We start from the raw sequence: 19,238 nt of genomic DNA, 5'->3' as shown, positions 1-19,238 counted from the left end.
GTTGCTGGATGTCTGCAGGCCTTAGAGGCAAGACAGGTGGTAAGGAATGAAGAACCTTAAGAAGCAGCTAGGTCCAGAGCATCCCTTGGCATTCTGCATTCCAGAATTCACAGGTTTGCTCCTAGCTTTGATGCTCCAAAGAGCAAAAAATGACCTTCAGAAATGACATTTGAGACCTAAGCTAGTGACAACTGAGACATCCATACATCTAGCAGTCATGCTGTATCTGGATGTAAACTTGGTGGAACCAGTGTTATAAAAGATCTGAAGTAAGTTATTAGCCTACTTCCTGCTAGTTATTGCTAGAACTTTTGAAGTTCCTATCCCTTTGTGAAAGCCAGTTGATGTTAATTGGTTAAATGAAACCAGGACACTAGTCACTATCTCCTTAGCCATGGAGGAGAATATAGCCGCTCCTCAGAGTGCCCTAGCACACTGAGGGGGTGAGTCAGCCAGCCTGGCTATGGGACAGTGGGCAGAATGTACTCACTACAAGTGGGGGTTTGTCAACGGCAGCCTCAGATGAAGAAAGACCCAAGATTTTTCCCCTTCCAGCATGGTCTCCCACTGAACATCCTGAATGCAGGAGTCCAAGGTTCCCCAAGAGTGAATGAAGCAAAAGAGGATGGGGTTGATGCGTCAGACCTTTTTGAATGCCTCTGCACACAGTAGAAAGCCTCTCCTCACCATGCAATTGGCCAGCCAGAATGAATTACAAAATGTCTTTGTGTGTTCCAAAGTCTTTCCAAAGCACTTTGCTTGATCAACACCATACTTCTCCTAGACGCAGATGCCCTTGTGTCTCCACGTAGAGGGGTGCCATCCAGAGTGCTTTGCACATACACCAGACTCCCCATTACTTCAGAATAATGGTTTTTAAATGCATAATACAAAATAAATAAAACCGCCATGGACACCAATTATATTGAAATACTGTTATCAAAATATAAAAAACAAAAACAAGTTCACAGACTCCAGGTTAGTAATCTCTGGTCTAGAAAAATTACTCTTAAGGCTACTAAAAGAACTATAGTTTGGGAATGCTATTATTGATCTGCTGTATCTGCTAGGTGGTACAGTGGATAGAGCATTGGCCTGGAGTCAGGAAGACCTGAGTTCATTTCCCACCTTTATAGCTGTGTGATTCTGAGCTAGTCATTTAACTGCTGTCTGCTCAGTTTCCTCAATTGTAAAATGAGGATAATAATAGCTCTTATTTCACAGGGCTGTTGTGAGGATTATATGAGATAATTTTTATAAAGTCCTTAGTAAAATGCATGGCACATAGTAGGCACTTAATAAATGCTTGTTTTCTTTTTTCTTTCATCAAGATACATACATCGAAAGATATATAGCCCATAAAACAGAATTAGCAAGGAAAATTAAGAGAGACCATAGATAGCAAAATGTGGAGGGTTTTTCTCAAGCTAGGCTACAGACTCTCTTCCCTTAGGAGGCTGGTGTAGCTCCAAAATCAGTAAGAGTCAGAGTCTTCCCTTCTGAAACCCTGCTCAGACTAACTCCTTGGCTCCTTGATCTGGCTCTCCCTAGACCCTTTCTTTTCTAAACAATTTGACTTTTCCCCCTTGTGTTTAAGATATTTGTGAAGGGCAATTTCCTTCCTTTCTCCCTCAACAAAGATGTCAGAAGTCTCTAATATAGTGTAATGGGTTGTTAGGGAGTTCAACAGGTGACACTTAGGAAAATCTCACAGTTTTCTTTTTTACAGTGGCTGCAGAAACTTACCTACTTAAATTATCAACAGCTCCTGAGCCTGAGGGTCCTGCTTTCAAGCTCCTACTTATTTCTTTCAGCCCTTTGTCAGAATAATGAACTTTAAAGTAACTAAACACCCTGTCTGTGTAGTGTTAGCATTGATGGAGCTCCTGTAAAGGAAATTGAAAGTCTACTAATAGAAGGCTGTATCTTACTTAGAACTTTGTATTCCCCATAGTACAGTGAAGTGCCTATATAATGCTTAATGTTTGTTAAATGAATGAATGCCTTTGCAGGTTCTTTTGCTGCCCTACACTCTATCCAGACCTGAAACTTTGGGTATGGGAAGTAGGAAGGGCCAGGCAGTACTATAAGTACTGCCAGAATATTCATCTGTAATTTAGTCTTTATCTCCTAGAGATCCAACCATAAAAAGGTTAATTCCCTAACTCTCCTTGAACACTTTCTTGTTTTGTACATGGTAAGAAAACCTGGATGTTGGAAACACCGGAGCAAGGTGGGAAACATGCATCCTGGAGGCCACATGTGGTCCTTGGGTTTGGCCTTCTGACTGAGTCCAAATTTTACAGAACAAATCCTTTTACTAAATTACTAAGGATTTGTTCTGTGAAATGTGGATTCAGTCAAAGGGTTGCACTTGAGGACCTAGAAGACCACATATTGCCTTGAGGTCACAAGTTCCCTACCCCTGCACTAAAGTAGCAGAAACTTTTTTGCTTCTAAGCATCAAGGAACAGACTTTGAATGTTATCTCAGTTCAGGAGATCTGAAGTCCACTTGTTCCTCTGTATCCTTAATACCTTTCCTGTATGTCAGTTTATGGCACAACTAGGAGTTTATAAGCCCTTTGGTTAATCAATTGAGCTATACTCCCAACTGATTGTTATGATGACAGTGTTAATTTTACTTAAGATAAAATCCTAGATGATGGATGAGTGAATGAAAAGGAATTTATTAATTGCTTGCTATGTGCAAAGCACTGTACTTAAGTGCTGGGGATATAAAATTTAAAAGCAAGACAGCCCTTGCTCTCAGCATCTCATATATTCACCATTCTCTCCTTTGACCTCACACTTGGACTGTTGCCATGGCCTTCTGGTTGGTCTCCCAGCCTCACATCTTTCCCCACTCCAGTCTATCAGCTACTCTGCTATCAAAATGATCTTCCTAAAATGCAGGTCTAACCATATCAACTTCTCATTCAGTACATTTCCTGTTACCTCTATGATCATATAGAAAATCCTGTTTGACTTTTAAAGCCCTTCATAGCCTGGTGCCTTTCCTATCTATATAGTATTTTTATATCTTGCTCCCTTCCAGGTACTCTCTGATCCAGTGACACTATTCTCCTTGATATTGCTTACATAAAAAACTCCATCATCTGAAACACTTAACTGACTGTCTCTCCCCCTGGAATTCTTTGTGTTCTCATCTCTGCCTCTAGCTTCCCTGGCTTCCCTTTAAGTCTCAGCTAAAGTCCCATCCCTCTTTAATGCCAGTGCCTTCCCTCGGAGATTGCCTCCTGCTTAGCTTGTATATTCCTTGTTTTTACATAGTTATTTGTATACCGTTTCCCCCATTAGAATATGAGCTTCTTGAGAGCAGGAACTGTTCCTTCCTTTCTTTGCATCACTAACACTTAGCACAGTGGCTGGTACACAACAGGGACTTAATAAATACTTGATGACTTGACTTGAGTTCACTTTCTGATTGGTGGAGAAATAGTAGAAGAGGTTTCAGGTATAAATTAGATAGAAACACCTTGCAATCCTTGCATAATCAGTGTTTTTATTCCTGAAAGCAAAGTTCTTTTCTTACAGTAGATGGCAGTAGTACCTCAGAGTCAAGGAGCTCAAGCAGTCTCATTCAGTTCAACACTTAGCACAAATGCTTGGCACATAGAGTAAATACTTAATTAAATACTTTTTCATTCAGTCAGTCAATCTCTTGTCACAGCATTCAAGTTACTATATTTTGGTTAAGTGCATATTTTATGTTACATGGGCTCTGAGATTTGAAGTAAAGACCACTCGTTTTGCTTGTCCTGGCCAACTGTCATCTACTTTGAAAAGTAGAAATGTGTCCATGTAAATTAACTATGAAGTGAATCTCAAACATGCTTGGAATGGGTTTTTCTGTTTGTTTTTTTTTTTTTGTAATTAATATCTTCCTGGTAGAGTCCACTATGCTGAAATTTGAACTTACAGGAATAATGTGATAGAATCTAATCTGAGAGAAAAAAAGAAAATTTCATAGATTGATAGATTCCTTATGTTAATGTTTTTGCATTTGAATGAATGACAAAGTGAGTTCATAAGTGTGTTTGTGTAAATAAATGTGAATAAAAATGAAGAGGAAATTATTTTAACTACATATATTGGTTTTTCTAAAACATAAGAAATGTAGTCTTTTGTAGTTTTGCAGCAGTTGGCCAATAATGGACAAAACCTGGTACGATTGTGAACTTACTGCTGCAATCCTACCTTCTCTGTGGCTCACTAGTACTTTAGTAATTCCCTTCAGGCAAAGAAAGAAAATACCACCCCTGGTGCAGGCCCTCATCATCTCACTTCTGGCCTCCTGATTGTTCTTGCCTCAAGTCTTTCCCCATGCTAATCCATCCTCCTCCTAGCTGCTAAAGTGATTTTCCTAGTGCAGGTCTGATCTTGTGCCTCCCCTGTGTGACATTTCAAGCCATTCACAAGCTGGCCCTCACATACTTCTCACATCATTTTATGTATTTCCTTTCATACACTATAGTTCAGCCAAATGGCCTTCTTCCTTGTACTCATATGGGAAATTCCATCTCTTACCTCATGATACTTAGCACTGGCTGCCCCGAAGTACCTAGAATGTTCTCCCTTCTCAACCTACCTCTTAGAATCCCGAGTTTACTTCAAGACTCAACTTAAGGCCCACCTTCTGTGAAGCCTTTCTGACCCATCCTCTCCCTTCACCCCCATCCCCATAACTGCTGGTTAGTACCTTCCCCTCAAAAAAACTACCTAGTATTTTTGTATGTGTTTTTAACATAGCTGTATATGTACATGTTATCTCCCATAATAAGCTTTTTGAGGGGAGAGACTTTGGTCTTTGTCACTGTTGTCCCCAGTGCCTAGCACAGTACCTGTCATATAGTACTGCTTAATAAATGCTTGTTTGATTAGTGCTTTTAAATTCTGGATCTGTCTCAGTGATTTAAATAGGATTTCCTGACCCCAGCACACATATTTACCATTTTCTCTCTGATGGCACCAAGGTTTCAGGTGAGGCATACAATAGTTGCTCATAACAAAAAACTTGAGGACTGCCTTAAGAAGTCCTCAGACTTTGGAGCAGTTAGATGGTACAGTGGATGAAGCATCAGTCCTGGAGTCAGGAAGACTTGAGTTCAAATTCGGCCTCACACACTTGACACTTACTAGCTGTGTGACCCTGGGCAAGTCACTTAACCCCATTGCCTAGCCAAAAAAAAAAAAGAATAAAAAATCCTCAGACTCTTGGGGCTGTTCATTGACTCTTCCTTTATATACTGATTAATGTTCCAGTGTCTGGAAGTTTAAAAGCTTCTTAGAAAGGGTAGACACATAGAAGTAGGCATAGTGCTTCCTGGGGAACAGCTGGATGGCGCAGTGGGTAGAGTATTGGGCCTGGAGGGGCCTGGAGTCAGGAATGTGGCCTCAGACTCTTAATAGCTGTATAACTGAGCAAGTCACTTTTAAAAAAAAATCTGTTTGTGTCAGCTTCCCCATCTATAAAAGGGTTGTTGTGAGGAGTAAATGAGACAGTAAATGTAAAGCACCTAATACAATGCCTGGCACATAGCACTATAGTATTATTATTATCGCCAATGAGAAATCATAGCTGACAAATCTAACATTGGTGGGGAAAAGAACAAAAGAAAATGGAGGAAAAAATCCAACAGCCCAGAGGTAAGAACTAATAACAGTATGATTCCTACCAGGAGTTGTGTAGGGGTTAATAGATCATAATATCTTCCCTTTTTATTTTTATTTATGTGGCCAGAGTCCATTTAACCAAGATCCAGAGACTACTTTGTAAACAGAAAGTTCTCTGAAGGTATTTTTAACTGGAGTGATAAAACCATGGAAACCCCTAACAGGTGTGCAACTGGTAAATTTTCCTTCTTTTAACAGAAAACTGTGATATATAAGTACATTGCATATTCTAATAGGGTATTGTGATTTGGTGATAGCTCTCTGCAAAATGGGCAGAATTAAAGGGGTGACTACATCAGTGAAAAGGCTAGTTTCAACAAGCTCTTCCCAAACAGACAAACTCTTCCTATGTTTTTTCTGTATTTGAAAATGAAAGACAGATCCTTTTAAACGAAGCAGATTAGTTTGCTTACCTTCTGGTACCATTCTTTTATAGGATGTTGGCGCACAGATATGAACTCCTTAGTAGTGCTACACAAGATATACATTGAACTTTAAGAGAGAGAAGAGGAATATTTAGGATTACCAATGATTGGAGGTTCCTTGTGGACTGTGAATGACATAGACTCTGAGATTAAGTAGACCTGAAGCCTAGCTCCATATAAGTCATAAGAAAGGTCACTTGTATTGCAGAACTTTTCAGTGTGAGTAGTGATGGGAAGTAGGATTTATGCATTAAAATGCTGTAACTGTTTTCTTAATTTTTGTGTGCGAAAATTTCTAACAAACCAGTGATGAACTAAACCTTTTTAAAAAAATGTATGAAGTCATGTCTTCTCTTTAAAAAAATTTTTATTCCTTCCTATAAGATACCTTTAAGATGTGATAGATGGCAGTTGCTCTGTTGCATGTCCCCAGCATGGTATGGTACCATTCATACCCAGAGGTATGATCTCCAGAGTCTGGGAATTTTCACTGGCTGTACTCCTTGCCTGGAATATTTTCTTTCTTCACGTCCCAGCTAAAATCTCATCTTCTACGTGAAGTCTTCCCTATTGCCCCTTAATGCTAATGCCTGCCCTCTATAATCTTGTATATGTTATGTAATTTGATATAATTATATATCATAATTATCTTGCATGTATCTTGTTTGTACATATTTGTTTTCATGTTTTCTTTCTGCGTTAGATTGTGAGCTCCTGGAGGGCAGGAACTGTCTTTTCCCTTCCTTTGTGTCCCTAGTGCTTAGTACAATGTCTCGCACGTAATAGGTGTGCAACAAATGTTTATTGACTATTGTTCTTCCTTGTTTTCAAAGAGAACTGGTGACATCATGATGTTTGGGTCAGGGTACAGTGTATTCGGCTGTGGTTGATAGGTCCAATAAGAGTTCAGAAGGCTCTACCACAGATCGGGCTAGTAGTTCATATTAGAACATTTGGGATAGAGATGTCTCTCCATTTGTATAGCTCAATTTCCTTTGTGCTTCTACTATTCTTCTTTGTTTATGGAATACAGCATCTTCTTTGATGTGGGCATGCAATGCTGGGCTGTCCAGTACCAGTGTTTCCCGTGAGAGACCTTGAGAGCATCCTTTTACCATTTCATCTGACCACTGTGTGAGCACTGGCCTTATGTGAGTTTTTCATAAAATAGGCTTTTAGGTAAATGTGCATTTGGCATTTGGGCTACGTGTCCAGGTTTCACAGGCATACTAGGGTGAAGTTAGCACAGTGGCTGTGTAGACCTTCAATTTGGTAAGCAGCCTACTACCTCTTTTCTCCCACACTTTTATTCAGAGCCTCCCAAATGCTGAGCTAGCATTGGCAATGTGTGCATCAACCTCATCATCTATGTGGCCATCCCTGGAAAGTATACTGTCAAGGTAAATGAATTTATCCATAGCATTCAGATTGCTCTGTGACTAATGGCTTCACATAGAGAAGGTACAGTGCTGGCTGGTGGAGGACTTCTGTTTTCTTGGTGTTGAAGCTGAATGTCCAGCTGAACGAGAAGTTTTGAATGGCATTAGGCTCCTCTCCTGTAGCAGAGCACGTGGTACTGATTCTTTTCCAGCTGAGATTTACAAAACAAAAAAAAAATATGAGAACTGACTGAAATATTCTGGGTTATATGGCAAGAGGAGGTTATCCTCTAACGGGTGGGAAACCTGTGGCCTCGAGGCCTAATGTGGCCTTCTAGGTCCTTGAGTGGGGCCTTTTGACTGAGTCTAAGTTTTACAGAACATATCCCTTTATTAAGGGGATATGTTCTGTGAAGTTTGGATTCAGTCAAAGGGTCTCGACTTGAGGACTTATGGCCTCGAGGCTGCAGGTTCATCACCCCTGCTGTAGTTCAAAGATGCCTCCATCTCTATAAAGAAGAAGGAAATAGATTGTCTTCTGACAATCACAGAGGAGCTTCTCTCCTAATCATTGCTGGCATGATTCTTGCCAGAGTCTTCCTTAATAGTCTAATCCTTTGCCTGGGAGATGGTCATCTACCCGAGAGCCAGTATACCTTCAGAAAGAGCTGAGGAACAGTCAATATGGTGTTTGCAACTCTAGGAGAACTGCCACAAACAGAATAGATGTCTGTACACAACATTCATCAACCTGACCAAGGCCTTTGATACTGTCAATTGTGAGGGCTTGTGGAAGATCATGGTTACCTGGAAAAGTTCATCAGTATTGTATGTCATTTTAATGATGGCATGCTTACCTGGGTTCTGGATAATAGACAATGTTCTCATGCTTTCCCAGTCACCATTCGAGTGAAGCAGGGCTGTGTGCTTGCTCCCATGTGTATTAGCATGATGTTTTCAGTGATGTTGTGGGACACCTTCAGTGAGGATGAAAATGGCATCAAAGAGCTACACGTTGATGGTAAATTATTTAACTTGAAAAGGCTACAAACCAAAACTAAACTGGATGGAGAGCTGGGCTCAACTTTTTGTTTGCAGATAATTGTGCACTCAGTGCAGCCTCTGAGGCTGAGATGCATAAGAGTGTGGATTGATTCTCTGCCTTTTATTTATTGACTAATTGACTGACAGAAGGTGACTGACACTTTTAAGTGTTCTTTGAATGAATAAAAGTTTACTTAATTCTCTTTCCTGATAATGTGAAATAGAATAATATTCTTAGTTATTCTCGACTGAACAACTCCAAAACGCATATGGATCTGGCCCCTCATGATTCTGCTACAGGAACTTTCAGAGCTTATAAAGTAACCAGGATGTAGTTGCAAAATAGTCAAAAGATCACTTAGAGTGGTAAATCACTTATCATCATTTTTCGCTGTATGAGATGTTATGGTAAGTGTGTATCTCAACTGGGTGGCACAGTAGGTAGAGCACTGGACCTAGAGGTCAGGAAGACCCAGTTCAAATGTGACCTCAGATACTTAATAGCCATATGACCATGGGTAAGTCATTTCACCTCTTGTCTTCCTCAGTTACCTCAACTGTAAAATGGGGAACACATACCTACCTCCCAAAATGTTTGTTGTGAGGATCAAATGAGATCAGATTTACAAAATGCTTAACATAGAGCCTGGCTCCTTCCTTCCTTCCCTACTTCCCTTTTGTAAGAGCTGTCATAAGTAACTTCTCTGATAGGCGCTTGTATTCCATATGGGTTTTGTTTTTAATATGTATCTTGTTTCATTACATATTTTTGTTAAAGCTGTGTGTGCATATGTGATACTTGTTTCAGATCTCGAAAATGCCTATATACACGTATAACAATTTTCGTTTGCAGTGAATGAAACAATTGTCACTCCGATGGGTTCTGGGAACACAAAAGCAGAAATGAGAACAGCCCTTTTTTAGGGAGTTCAATTTTACAGGGAGATACAGACAGACAAGTGAACAAACAGAAGATAGTTTGAGGAGGAAGAAGTTAGTAGCAGCTCAAGGAGCCAAAAAGGGCTTCCAGTTGGAGGTGGCCCCTGAGTTAAGCCTTGAAAGAAAATTTTGTGTCTACGAGACAGAGATGAGGAATGAACACATTGCAAGCAGGAAGAACACCAGGTACAAAGCTCCTGGAGCAGAAAAGGGGGTGCCAGCTTTAAGGAACAGCAAGTGTTTCACTTTGTCTTCAAAGTGGTATGTTTGAAAGGGAGTTATATGAAATACCTATGGAAAGATACAGGCTGGAGCTAACTGGAAAGAACTTCCAGAGTCAGGATTAGGCATTTGTATTTTATTCCACAGACTCTCTCTACTATTTTAGGTAAAATGTATCTACAAACACTCAATTGCTGAGAGGCTTCTCCCAAAGAGACCCCACAAAAAAAGAGGGGTTTTTTTTTTCCACATTAGTACTTCTCTTATTGGAAGAGTCTGAGCTCTGTATCCTCCAGGGTCTTGACCGATACCAAACAGTTTTCACATTCCGCTGGGAGAACTGCGAATCAGTGACTTACCACTACAGTATCTGCATAATGTCCCAGGCTTTAGAGGTCACTGCTTATCCACAACCTGCTGCTTTAAGTGAAGGAGGACGCCAGTACAGGAAACCACTTGAGGAGCTGACAACAGAGAAAAGGCTTATGAAAGATGATGAAATGTCCGTGAAGTTTTTCTTCCAGCCTGCCCTGTTCTACAGCCTTTCGTGCTCTGGGTTCTTTCCCACTCTAAGGCAGTTACAATGGGCATTAGTGAACCACAAGTCTGGTGCGCAGCAGGGGGCCCATGCTCTTTGTCTCCAGCCCTCTTCTATTGAGTTAACTCTTTGAATATCTCCTCAGTTCTCCTGGGTTGCTGATAGTTCTGTTCCTGGGGAAGGACCAAGGTCAGTGGAAGAGAACAATTAGGAAGGCTAAATGATTGTTAAATTAAGTAACAGCAATTGTAATAATAATACTTTTTATTTCTATAATAATAATGGCTAGCATTGACATAGTGCTTTAAAGTTTGCAAACACTGCATGTATGCTAACTCATTTGATCCTAGCAACAATTCTGTGAGGTAGGTACTGTTGTTATACTAATTTTACAGATGAGGAAACTAAGATAAGTAATTAGCCCAGAGTATAAGAATCTGAGCAGGATTTGAACTGGAGTTTCCTGATTTGCAAGTCCCACCCCTGTATCCACTATACTATCCATGTAGCTGCCATGGCATAGTGAATAAAGTATTGGATTTGGAGTTTGGAAGATCTAAATTTGAATTCTGCCTCAAACATTTACTAGTTTTATGATCTGGAAAGTCAGCCTCAGTTTCTTTGTCTGTAAAATGGGGATAAGACTAGCACTTTTGTTGTTGTCCAGTCGTATTTGACTTTGTGACCCTATTTGGGGTTTCCTTGCCAGAGATACTGGAGTGGTTTGCCATTTCCTTCTTCAGCTCATTTTACAGATGAGTTAAGTGAGGCAAACAGGGGGGAGTGACTTGCTCACGGTCAAACACAGATTGTTTCTGAGGCTGCATTGGAACTCAGGTCTTCCTGTCTCTAGTTCTGGAGCTCTGTCCTGTGCACCACCTTGAGGTCCCAAAATTATCACTTACCTCACAGGATTGTTGTGAAGATCACATCAAAAAGAGCAGTTCTCTTAAAACACTTAAAATACACCATGTAAATGTTAGCTGTGATAATTATTATTGCTTTATAGAGTCTACTTTATATATATTGAAGGGGCCAGTGAGTAAGCAGTCATATAGCAACAGATTCCACGAGTCAGTCATAAATTGGCCATTGAATGTAATTAATACAACATTGTCTTCTTTAATCAATGAATCTCTGACTTCCTTTCCTCCTCTAATTTCAGTGTTCTGTGGATTTAAAAAAAAAAAACCAACTTGCCAAGTTCACTTTTCCTTTTGAAATCAATATAGCTGTAATTTCTCCCAGCTTATGTGTATATGCGTGCGCGGATGTGTGTGTGTGTGCCTGTGTCTGTGTGTAGAGGAGCAAAAAGATGTGAAGAATTTTTTTCACATGTCAGTGAATGTTGATGAGCCCAGTCCTAGCTTTGCCTCATGGCAGCTCTGTATCACTTACTTCATGTCTCTGGCAATCAACTTTCATAATCTGTAAAATGGGAACCAGAACACTTGTATTACCCATGTTAGGAGAGTACTGTATCAATGAGATGGTATCATTATCTTATTTGGTCCTCACAACAGCTCCATGAGATAGTTGGGACAAACGGTGTTAACCTCACTTTGCAGAGGGAGAGAATGAAGCACAGGGAGATTGTGGCTTGCTCCAGATTCAAGGGGTTCAAAATTGGAAGAGTTGAACCTTGCTCGACCCCATGTTTTCTGATCCTAATACAGTGTTCTTTCTACTGCTGCAAAATAATGCCTCTCCAACAAATATCCCTTCATAATTACTTTGTAGCCCTGAGACACCTAAGCATTCGATCTTTAAAAAAGCGTTTGAATGGTTAAAGGAAGCAAGGTAGCTCATGTTAACTGTTACAGCTGAAATTTCTGTGCTGCTTTATGATTTACAAAGCACTTCCAAAGACCACCACTGAGAGGTAGCCAGTGCACTCTTCCTTATTCATATTTTAAAATGAGGAAGCAGCCCAGAAAGATTAAGTGACCCATCCAAAGTCACCCTACCCTGCTAGTAGAGTCAGAGTAAGAGTGGGAGCTTAAAGCCAGGGTGCCTAATTCCAATCAGTTTTCTTTCTTACAATATATCATGCTGCATATATGTTTAGATTATTTGCATAAAGAGATTAGTAATGTAGAAAATCTTGATGAAGAGATTGATTGTGAGCAAAATTTAGGTGAATTAGAAAATTTGTGAAAAATGAAAAGAAATTACCTCCTTTGTGGAAAATGGAAAACAGGAATGAAGATTCATATATGGGAATAATCAACAGATTTGATTTGCTAAAGCAGATGGAATAAAAGTGATGAGGATTTAAAAAGCTAGCAGAGGAATACTAATTGGTAAAAGAAAGCCAAAAGAAGGAAATTCAGACTATTATAGAAAATAAAATAGTCAAATAGGGGAGATTTGTTACCTGAGGACTAAGGAATAGGGTTCACATAGAACTCTGGTACCTAGACATCTGCTATTCCTTACTTGTGATTAAGAATTAATTTGAAATTTCTGAATTTTTTTCTCATTATTTCAATTTTACTAGTTTTATACTGTATTTTAAATTTTGCTTTTATGTTAATTTTCCTCATCTCTTTTTACTTGGCTCTGGCCAATTTTTACAAAGCTTTTCTAATTTTCATGTTGAAATTTTCTTTAAAAGCACCAAACATATATGTGAAGCTCTAATATTATATAAACTAGCTTTGGTGAATCAACTTGTGCAACAGATTTCATAATTACCAAATGAAAGGTTTTCATATTTCTGATTTAATCCTCCAAAATTGTAGCTAACTTGTTTAAACTTGCATTTTAACCCAGGTTAAGTGTTCTGTTTATGTGAACGTGATTTAGGATCTGTGTTGCATTTATTATGTGTTTTAATATTAATGTACCTTAGTGACATGGTTTTGTTCAGACTATTTTATGTATTTAAGAATCTTTACTGTTCTTCTTCTTTAACATTTACAGATTATAAGCACACCACAAAGACTAACTAGTTCTGGGAGTGTTCTGATCGGGAATCCTTATAGCCCTGCACCAGCAATGGTCACGCAGACACATGTGACAGAAGCTGCTGGCTGGGTTCCAGGGTAAGGCCTTTTTTTAGGGGGGTGGGGGGAGTGGGGAGGGAGAGGGCTTATTTATCAGTTTGTTTAATTTTTTAGTTTTTTGTTGAAAGTACAGGTCTGACTTTTCTTTTTGCATTCTTATCTTCCAGTATTGCCTTATGTCTTAGTGCCTACAAACCCAAGAATCATGTTCTATTTGGAATTATCAGTCCCTTATAATCTTTTAAGCAAATGTGCCACAACATACCTGGGTGACTATGCTCAGAATTTCCTTTATATGTGAGCTTCTGAGACTCTCCCCTTCTTTACGGTCAAAGACAAAAGGGCATAAGCGTGTTTTGTTAATACGAGAGCCTATTGTATGTCTTCATCTTCATATTTCCTGATTAGCAAATAGGTCATCACCCAGAATGTTATACTAATAACAGAAATAATTTTTCTGTCTCTGAAGAATAAAATCATTAGTCATCTTAGAAATGCAAAATATGTTTTAATTCTTTGGACTTAGATGTTAAAAAAGAAGTTATGTGTTTTCATTGATGAAAAGCCAATTGACTGAATTGCTCTTTCCCTGGCCATTTCCATATTCTGCTCTTAGTAGTATCTTTGGATCATAGATTTAGAGCTCGGAAAAGACATTGGAGACCATCTAGTCCTGCCTCCTCATTGTACGATGAAGAGAGTAATCTGTGTTCCAGAGCTGGGATTTGGACATTGGCCTCTGGACTCCAGTCCACTGCTCTGAACACTGCACTTTGTGCAAGTCAGAGGAACTGAAAAAAGAATTAGAAAGACAGGTAGATTAAAGTAAACTTCTCAAGAAGGCTACCCTGGTTGTGGGTTGTTGTAGTTGTTGTTTTTTTTTTTAAGACCTTGGCATCTGTCAGTATTTATCATATCGTAAATCAAAAAATGAAACCAAAACTCTACCCTATTTTCTCATGTAGGTAAAAAGGCAAAATCTTTCATAACAATGCCTACACTTATTCTCCCTTCTTCAAAATTCAAAAGGTAAAGAAATGTAACAGAATTCAGTTCTTGTCAGTTCCTAGTGGATAATTCCATTTCTTGCCCCATCATCTGTTTACCTTGAGTGACTTTAGCATGGCTTATTACATAGTAAGAACTTAATAAACATTATTTGAATAAAGTATTTGCTTCAGACATTTATATATATTAATGAATAATACTAATAATAATGCTGCAAACCTCTTGGAGATAGTTATACATGTGAGATTTCTGTTATTTTTTGTCTTATCTTGAAAGATTTTTAAAAAATACAACTTTTTTTGTGGGGGAGGGAAGTCTGTCAGGGTTCAGTGGCATACCCAGGGTCACAAAACTAGTTAAGTGTCAAGTATCTGAGGCCATCTTTGAACTCGGGTCCCCCTGACTCCAGAGCCAGTGTTCTATCTACTGTGCCACCTAGCTATCCCTAAGCTCCTTTTTGAAAGTTCTCTTTAACAGACCAGTTCAGAGTTGGTTAAACCAGTGTTGGTTTCAGAGGACAGATGATGGGGGGGGGGGGGAAGAGAAGGCAGATGCACAAATACAGGCATTCACTGCTTAATGCCCTGACAGACAATGTTTCTTGGTGGCTTGTTTTTTCTGAACTGTTTTTTCTTGTTATAAGGGAGGATTCCATGAGAGTGGACATGCTGTGAATAAACGTGTGTTTATTTGTTTTAAGGCATCAATATATATTTTTTTAATGGCAAAAAAAAGTTACTTTTATGATGAGTTTTAGATATATGGTCAGTAAATTAGACAATTGAAACCATTCCTCCTACATTAGGGGAAGCATTTGATAGTTTGGATTTGGAGCTTAAAGTTTTCATTATTAAAATGACCAAATGCTAATTTTCATATCTGCTGAGAACTACATTCACAATTATAAGTAATTTCAGGGGCCCAGAAAAGTTTTGTTTTCCAATTGCCTGATTAAATATTCACTAGGTAGCTTTTATTTTGTACTAGAGTGTAAGTTTCAAACTTGGGAGAATAGTTGATATACTACTCATCTTAATCATGCCCTGGAAGGGGGCTCTCCATCATCTGCTACATAAGAGTTATTTCCCTGAGGTTCACTCTGTACTGTTGTGTAATGGGCTGATCAGGAGTGGGGAACCTGCAGCCTTGAGACCACATGTAGCCTTCTAGGTCCTGGGTGTGGCTTTTTGACTGAGTCCAGGTTTTACAGAACAAACCCTTTTATTTTTAATTTTTTTTATGTATTAAAATATTTATTAGCTGATCAGTTTTGCTTCTTAGGATGGACACAATAGAAAGCTACTTGCAGTTGCTTATGTATAACAATGTAAGTACTTAAAATGAATATCATTAAAAGTAAAGTGAGATCAAGAGTCCAGTGTTGGTTGTACTAATAGGTAGGTCTAAGGGCAGTGTGGCAGAGTATCCTTCCTCCTATTCTGATAAACAGTAATACTCACCTTTCCTGTGCCCCACCAGCTCCCAGTTGTGGTATAGTAGCAGGTTTGGGGTACTCTCATAAACTCTATTGGAATGATGTACCTGTTCATCATCTGTGTGATAAGGAAGAGCAAACTGTTGGCATAGGGATGAATATCTGAGTATGAAATTATGAGATAGTAAGTTTTGGCCTGATAGCAAGTTAATCACTGGCAAATCTTAATGTCACATTCTTTCAAGTAAACCCTCACCATTAGACAATCTTATTAAGTTATAAAGGATTGGATATTTGTCTCTGAGGTGAATATGCAAATCATTACCTAGATTTCCCTTTCAACATATCACCTATGCCATGGTTTCCAAATATTATAGGACCTGACAGTGGAGGATACCCAATATCTCCCTTTCCTTGTCCCTGATGAAAACACAGAATGTGTGAATCTTTTACTGACTTCTGTGCTTTATGGTAAGAGCAGCCAGAGCCATATACAGTGATATCCAAGAAGACAGGAAAGAAAATCCTAGACTATGGTCATGGCCAAGCTGCTGAAAGTTTTGTGGAGTCTCACAGGCCATTCATGTCCCCATTCTCTCATACGTTATCTGGATGTTCTCATAAAAGTTGGGCCAGTCCAATTAAGCTTAAATAATCATTTCTGCTCTATTGTTTATATGCCGAGCCTCTGATGATCCCTCTATTGTATTGCCCCAGCTAAGCTCCTAAACTTCAAGTTTATTTTTAACATGTCACTTGTAGAGTCAGATGGTCATAGCAACATCTTAAAACTAACCAAAAAATATCCCCAATAGACAAGTACATAACTTAAAGGTAATGTTTTCAAATCTTTACAGGAAGGAAAAGAAGGAAGGAAGGATTGTGGTTTGTGTTTTTTTTTAATCCCCATAAAAGAAAAAATCTTTTACTTCTATATTTTGTGAACTCTTGGTTTTGTGCTATCCAAAGATTGTGGCACTTTCAAAAGTAAATATAGAAAAGAACCCCGTATTTGAAATAAATCTGGCTCTTCCTTCCATCCATTGACTCTTACGGTTCCTGGCCTCTTTTAAGACAGACTCAAGTGCCACCTTCTCTAAACAGCATTTTTCCCATTCCCATAGCTTCTAATGCTATCCTTCCTAAACTTATATCTACTCTATTTATCTTACATGTTCTGATATATATGTGTATATATACATATATATTTTCTCCCCATTAGTCTTTTTAAAATTCTTTTTTATTAATTTATTTATTTTTAGTTTTCAACATTCACTTCCACAAAATTTTGAGTTCCATCTCTCCCCTCCCCCATCCCAAGAATGCATGCATTTTGAATACCCCTTCCCCTAATCTGCCCTCCCCTCTATCACCTCCTCCTTCTCTTATCCCCTTCCCCTTCTATTTTCCTGTAGGGCAGGATAGATTTCTATACCCCATTGCCTGTATATCTTATTTCCCAGTTGCATGTAAAAATAATTTTTAACATTTGTTTTTAAAACTTTGGGTTCCAACAAATCCTTTTATTAAGGGGATTTGTTCTGTGAAATTTGGATTCAGTCAAAGGGCCGAACTTGAGTATCTAGAAGGCCACATGTGGCCTTGAGACCGTAGGTTCCCCATTCCTGGCTGAGTCAAAAGATCATGACTTAGTGAAAGTTTTCTCTTACCCTTTTTCTTTGAATCCTCTGTGGTATTTTTCTTCTCAAAGATTGACCAAACCTGTTCAACTTGTGAGCTCATTTATTTGAAATTTCTTGATTCATATAACATAGTATTCACATAGCACAGTTAAAAATTTTTTCTCTATAGTACTCTAATGTACTAAATTTTGAAGCAATTCAGTCATTCAAATACTTTCCCTTTCAATTCTTTTTTGTACCTTGTTTTATATAGTATATTTCATTTGTCCTAGTGTTTATTTACCTTATCTGTTTAAATGAAATCTGAAATGATACAAAGACAAAATAAATCCTCTACCAAACTTAGGTCAGTTATAGCTATACATATGTTTATTTTGGTTCAAAAGAATCAAGTGATCTTTTTTTTTTTTATTCTTTTAAAATATTATCTCTTTTTTCCCCTTAGGGATCGAAAACGTGCTAGAGAGTTTATAGACACTGAAAGGTGAGTAAAAGTGTAGTGGAATACTTAGTGTAGAGAGTTGGGAGTCCAGGATGGACCCCAGTAGCAAATTAAGGGTAGAGGGCTGAGCTCATCCTCCTTAGCTGCTCTTATTTCCACCATTGCTGCTTTCCATAATGAATGGCATGCTCTCTTCTCTGAATACATGTCTTCCACAGGGCACCAAAAGTATCATTCAACTCAGAGCTTGGCCACATCTTGACTTGGACCCTAGCTCTTGTCCAGGGCTGACTGTGTCGTCTTGGGGGAGCCATCGAATCTCCCTGAGAATTGTCTTCCTCACCTCTAAAATGAGGTTAAGAATACTTCTTCCGCCTGCCTCACACAGTTGTGAAGAAAACACTTCCTAAGCCACAAATCGCCTTGTAGGTGTGAGCTAGTGTTGTTTCTTTTACAAAGAACCATTAACAGTAGAAACGTTCTAAATGTGAGAAAGTTGACTATTAATGATATACAAAATAGATACAATAATTCCTCTTTTGATATTCCACATGTACATTTTTTAGATATTTGAAACTTAGCCAAGTGTTAAATCTTTTTGGTGGAATTTTTTTCCAAATTCCATTTTACTCCTTCTTGTTGTTATTTTTGAGTCACTTGAGTTGTGTCCAACTCTTCATGACCCCATGGACCATACTGTCCATGGGGCTTTCTTGGCAAAGATAACTGGAGTGGTTTGCTGTTTCCTTCCACAGAGGCCAACAGAGGTTAAGTGACTTGCCCAGGGTCACATAGATAGTAGGTATCTAAGGCCAGATTTGAACTCACATCTTCTTGACTCCAGGTCCAATGCTCTCTCCACTGAGCCACCTAGCTACTTCTGTTATACTTCTTTTAAAAAAAAGCATATGAAACATAATTTGATCTTTTCTTGATGTCTCAGGATTATCATTACACACATGGATTCCATGAGTATTTATTATATCTAAGGCATGGTATGGTGTTGGGCACTTCATCTTTATTGTATTGTTCTGTAATATTATATATCTGCTGAGGCTATTGGGATGTCTAGGGTGGTTGGTTAATACTCCAAGTGGTATCTGGTGATATACTTTTTGAGTTTTTGTGGCTACTTTCTTTAGGGTTTTTGCTTTTGTTTTTGGTATGGTATTTTTGGGGGAGGTATGGGAGGGTCCTTCATTGCTGTCAGCATAGGAAGGCCTTGCCCCATTTCTCATTGTGGCACTTAAGCTTCTGTTGTCTGAGATATCATAAAAATATCCCTATTATGCATTTGTGTCTAAAATAAAAAGTAAATTGTTGATGGATGAAAGCCTAAAGGGCTTCCTATTGAGTAAATTGTAAGAGCTTTAATGCAGAGACTTTGACATCTACTTTGGTGTTCTGTGGCTTTCTTTCTTTCTTTCTTTCTTTCTTTCTTTCTTTCTTTCTTTCTTTC

The 19,238-nt window shown here is 38.7% G+C and overlaps 1 protein-coding gene across 8 annotated transcripts in view; it reads left to right on the top strand.

The window, feature by feature from the left end:
• TFDP2 (transcription factor Dp-2) overlaps positions 1 to 19,238 on the top strand; it is a 185,777-nt gene that overhangs the window by 118,909 nt on the left and 47,630 nt on the right. For 7 of the 8 annotated variants that reach the window (XM_027875898.1, XM_027875894.1, XM_027875891.1 and 4 more), the window contains 2 exons: positions 13,169 to 13,290; positions 17,783 to 17,821. In XM_027875898.1, coding sequence (XP_027731699.1) covers positions 13,169 to 13,290; positions 17,783 to 17,821 — 161 coding nt within the window. The remainder of the gene's footprint in view (positions 1 to 13,168; positions 13,291 to 17,782; positions 17,822 to 19,238) is intronic. The other variant, XM_027875895.1, reaches the window with a different exon arrangement.

The sequence above is a fragment of the Vombatus ursinus genome, unplaced genomic scaffold (assembly GCF_900497805.2).
Source record: "Vombatus ursinus unplaced genomic scaffold, bare-nosed wombat genome assembly UNPS02014810.1, whole genome shotgun sequence".
NCBI classification, from domain to species: domain Eukaryota; kingdom Metazoa; phylum Chordata; class Mammalia; order Diprotodontia; family Vombatidae; genus Vombatus; species Vombatus ursinus.
The sequence above is the reverse complement of the archived record's forward strand: the minus strand, read 5'-3'. Positions and strand labels throughout refer to the sequence as shown.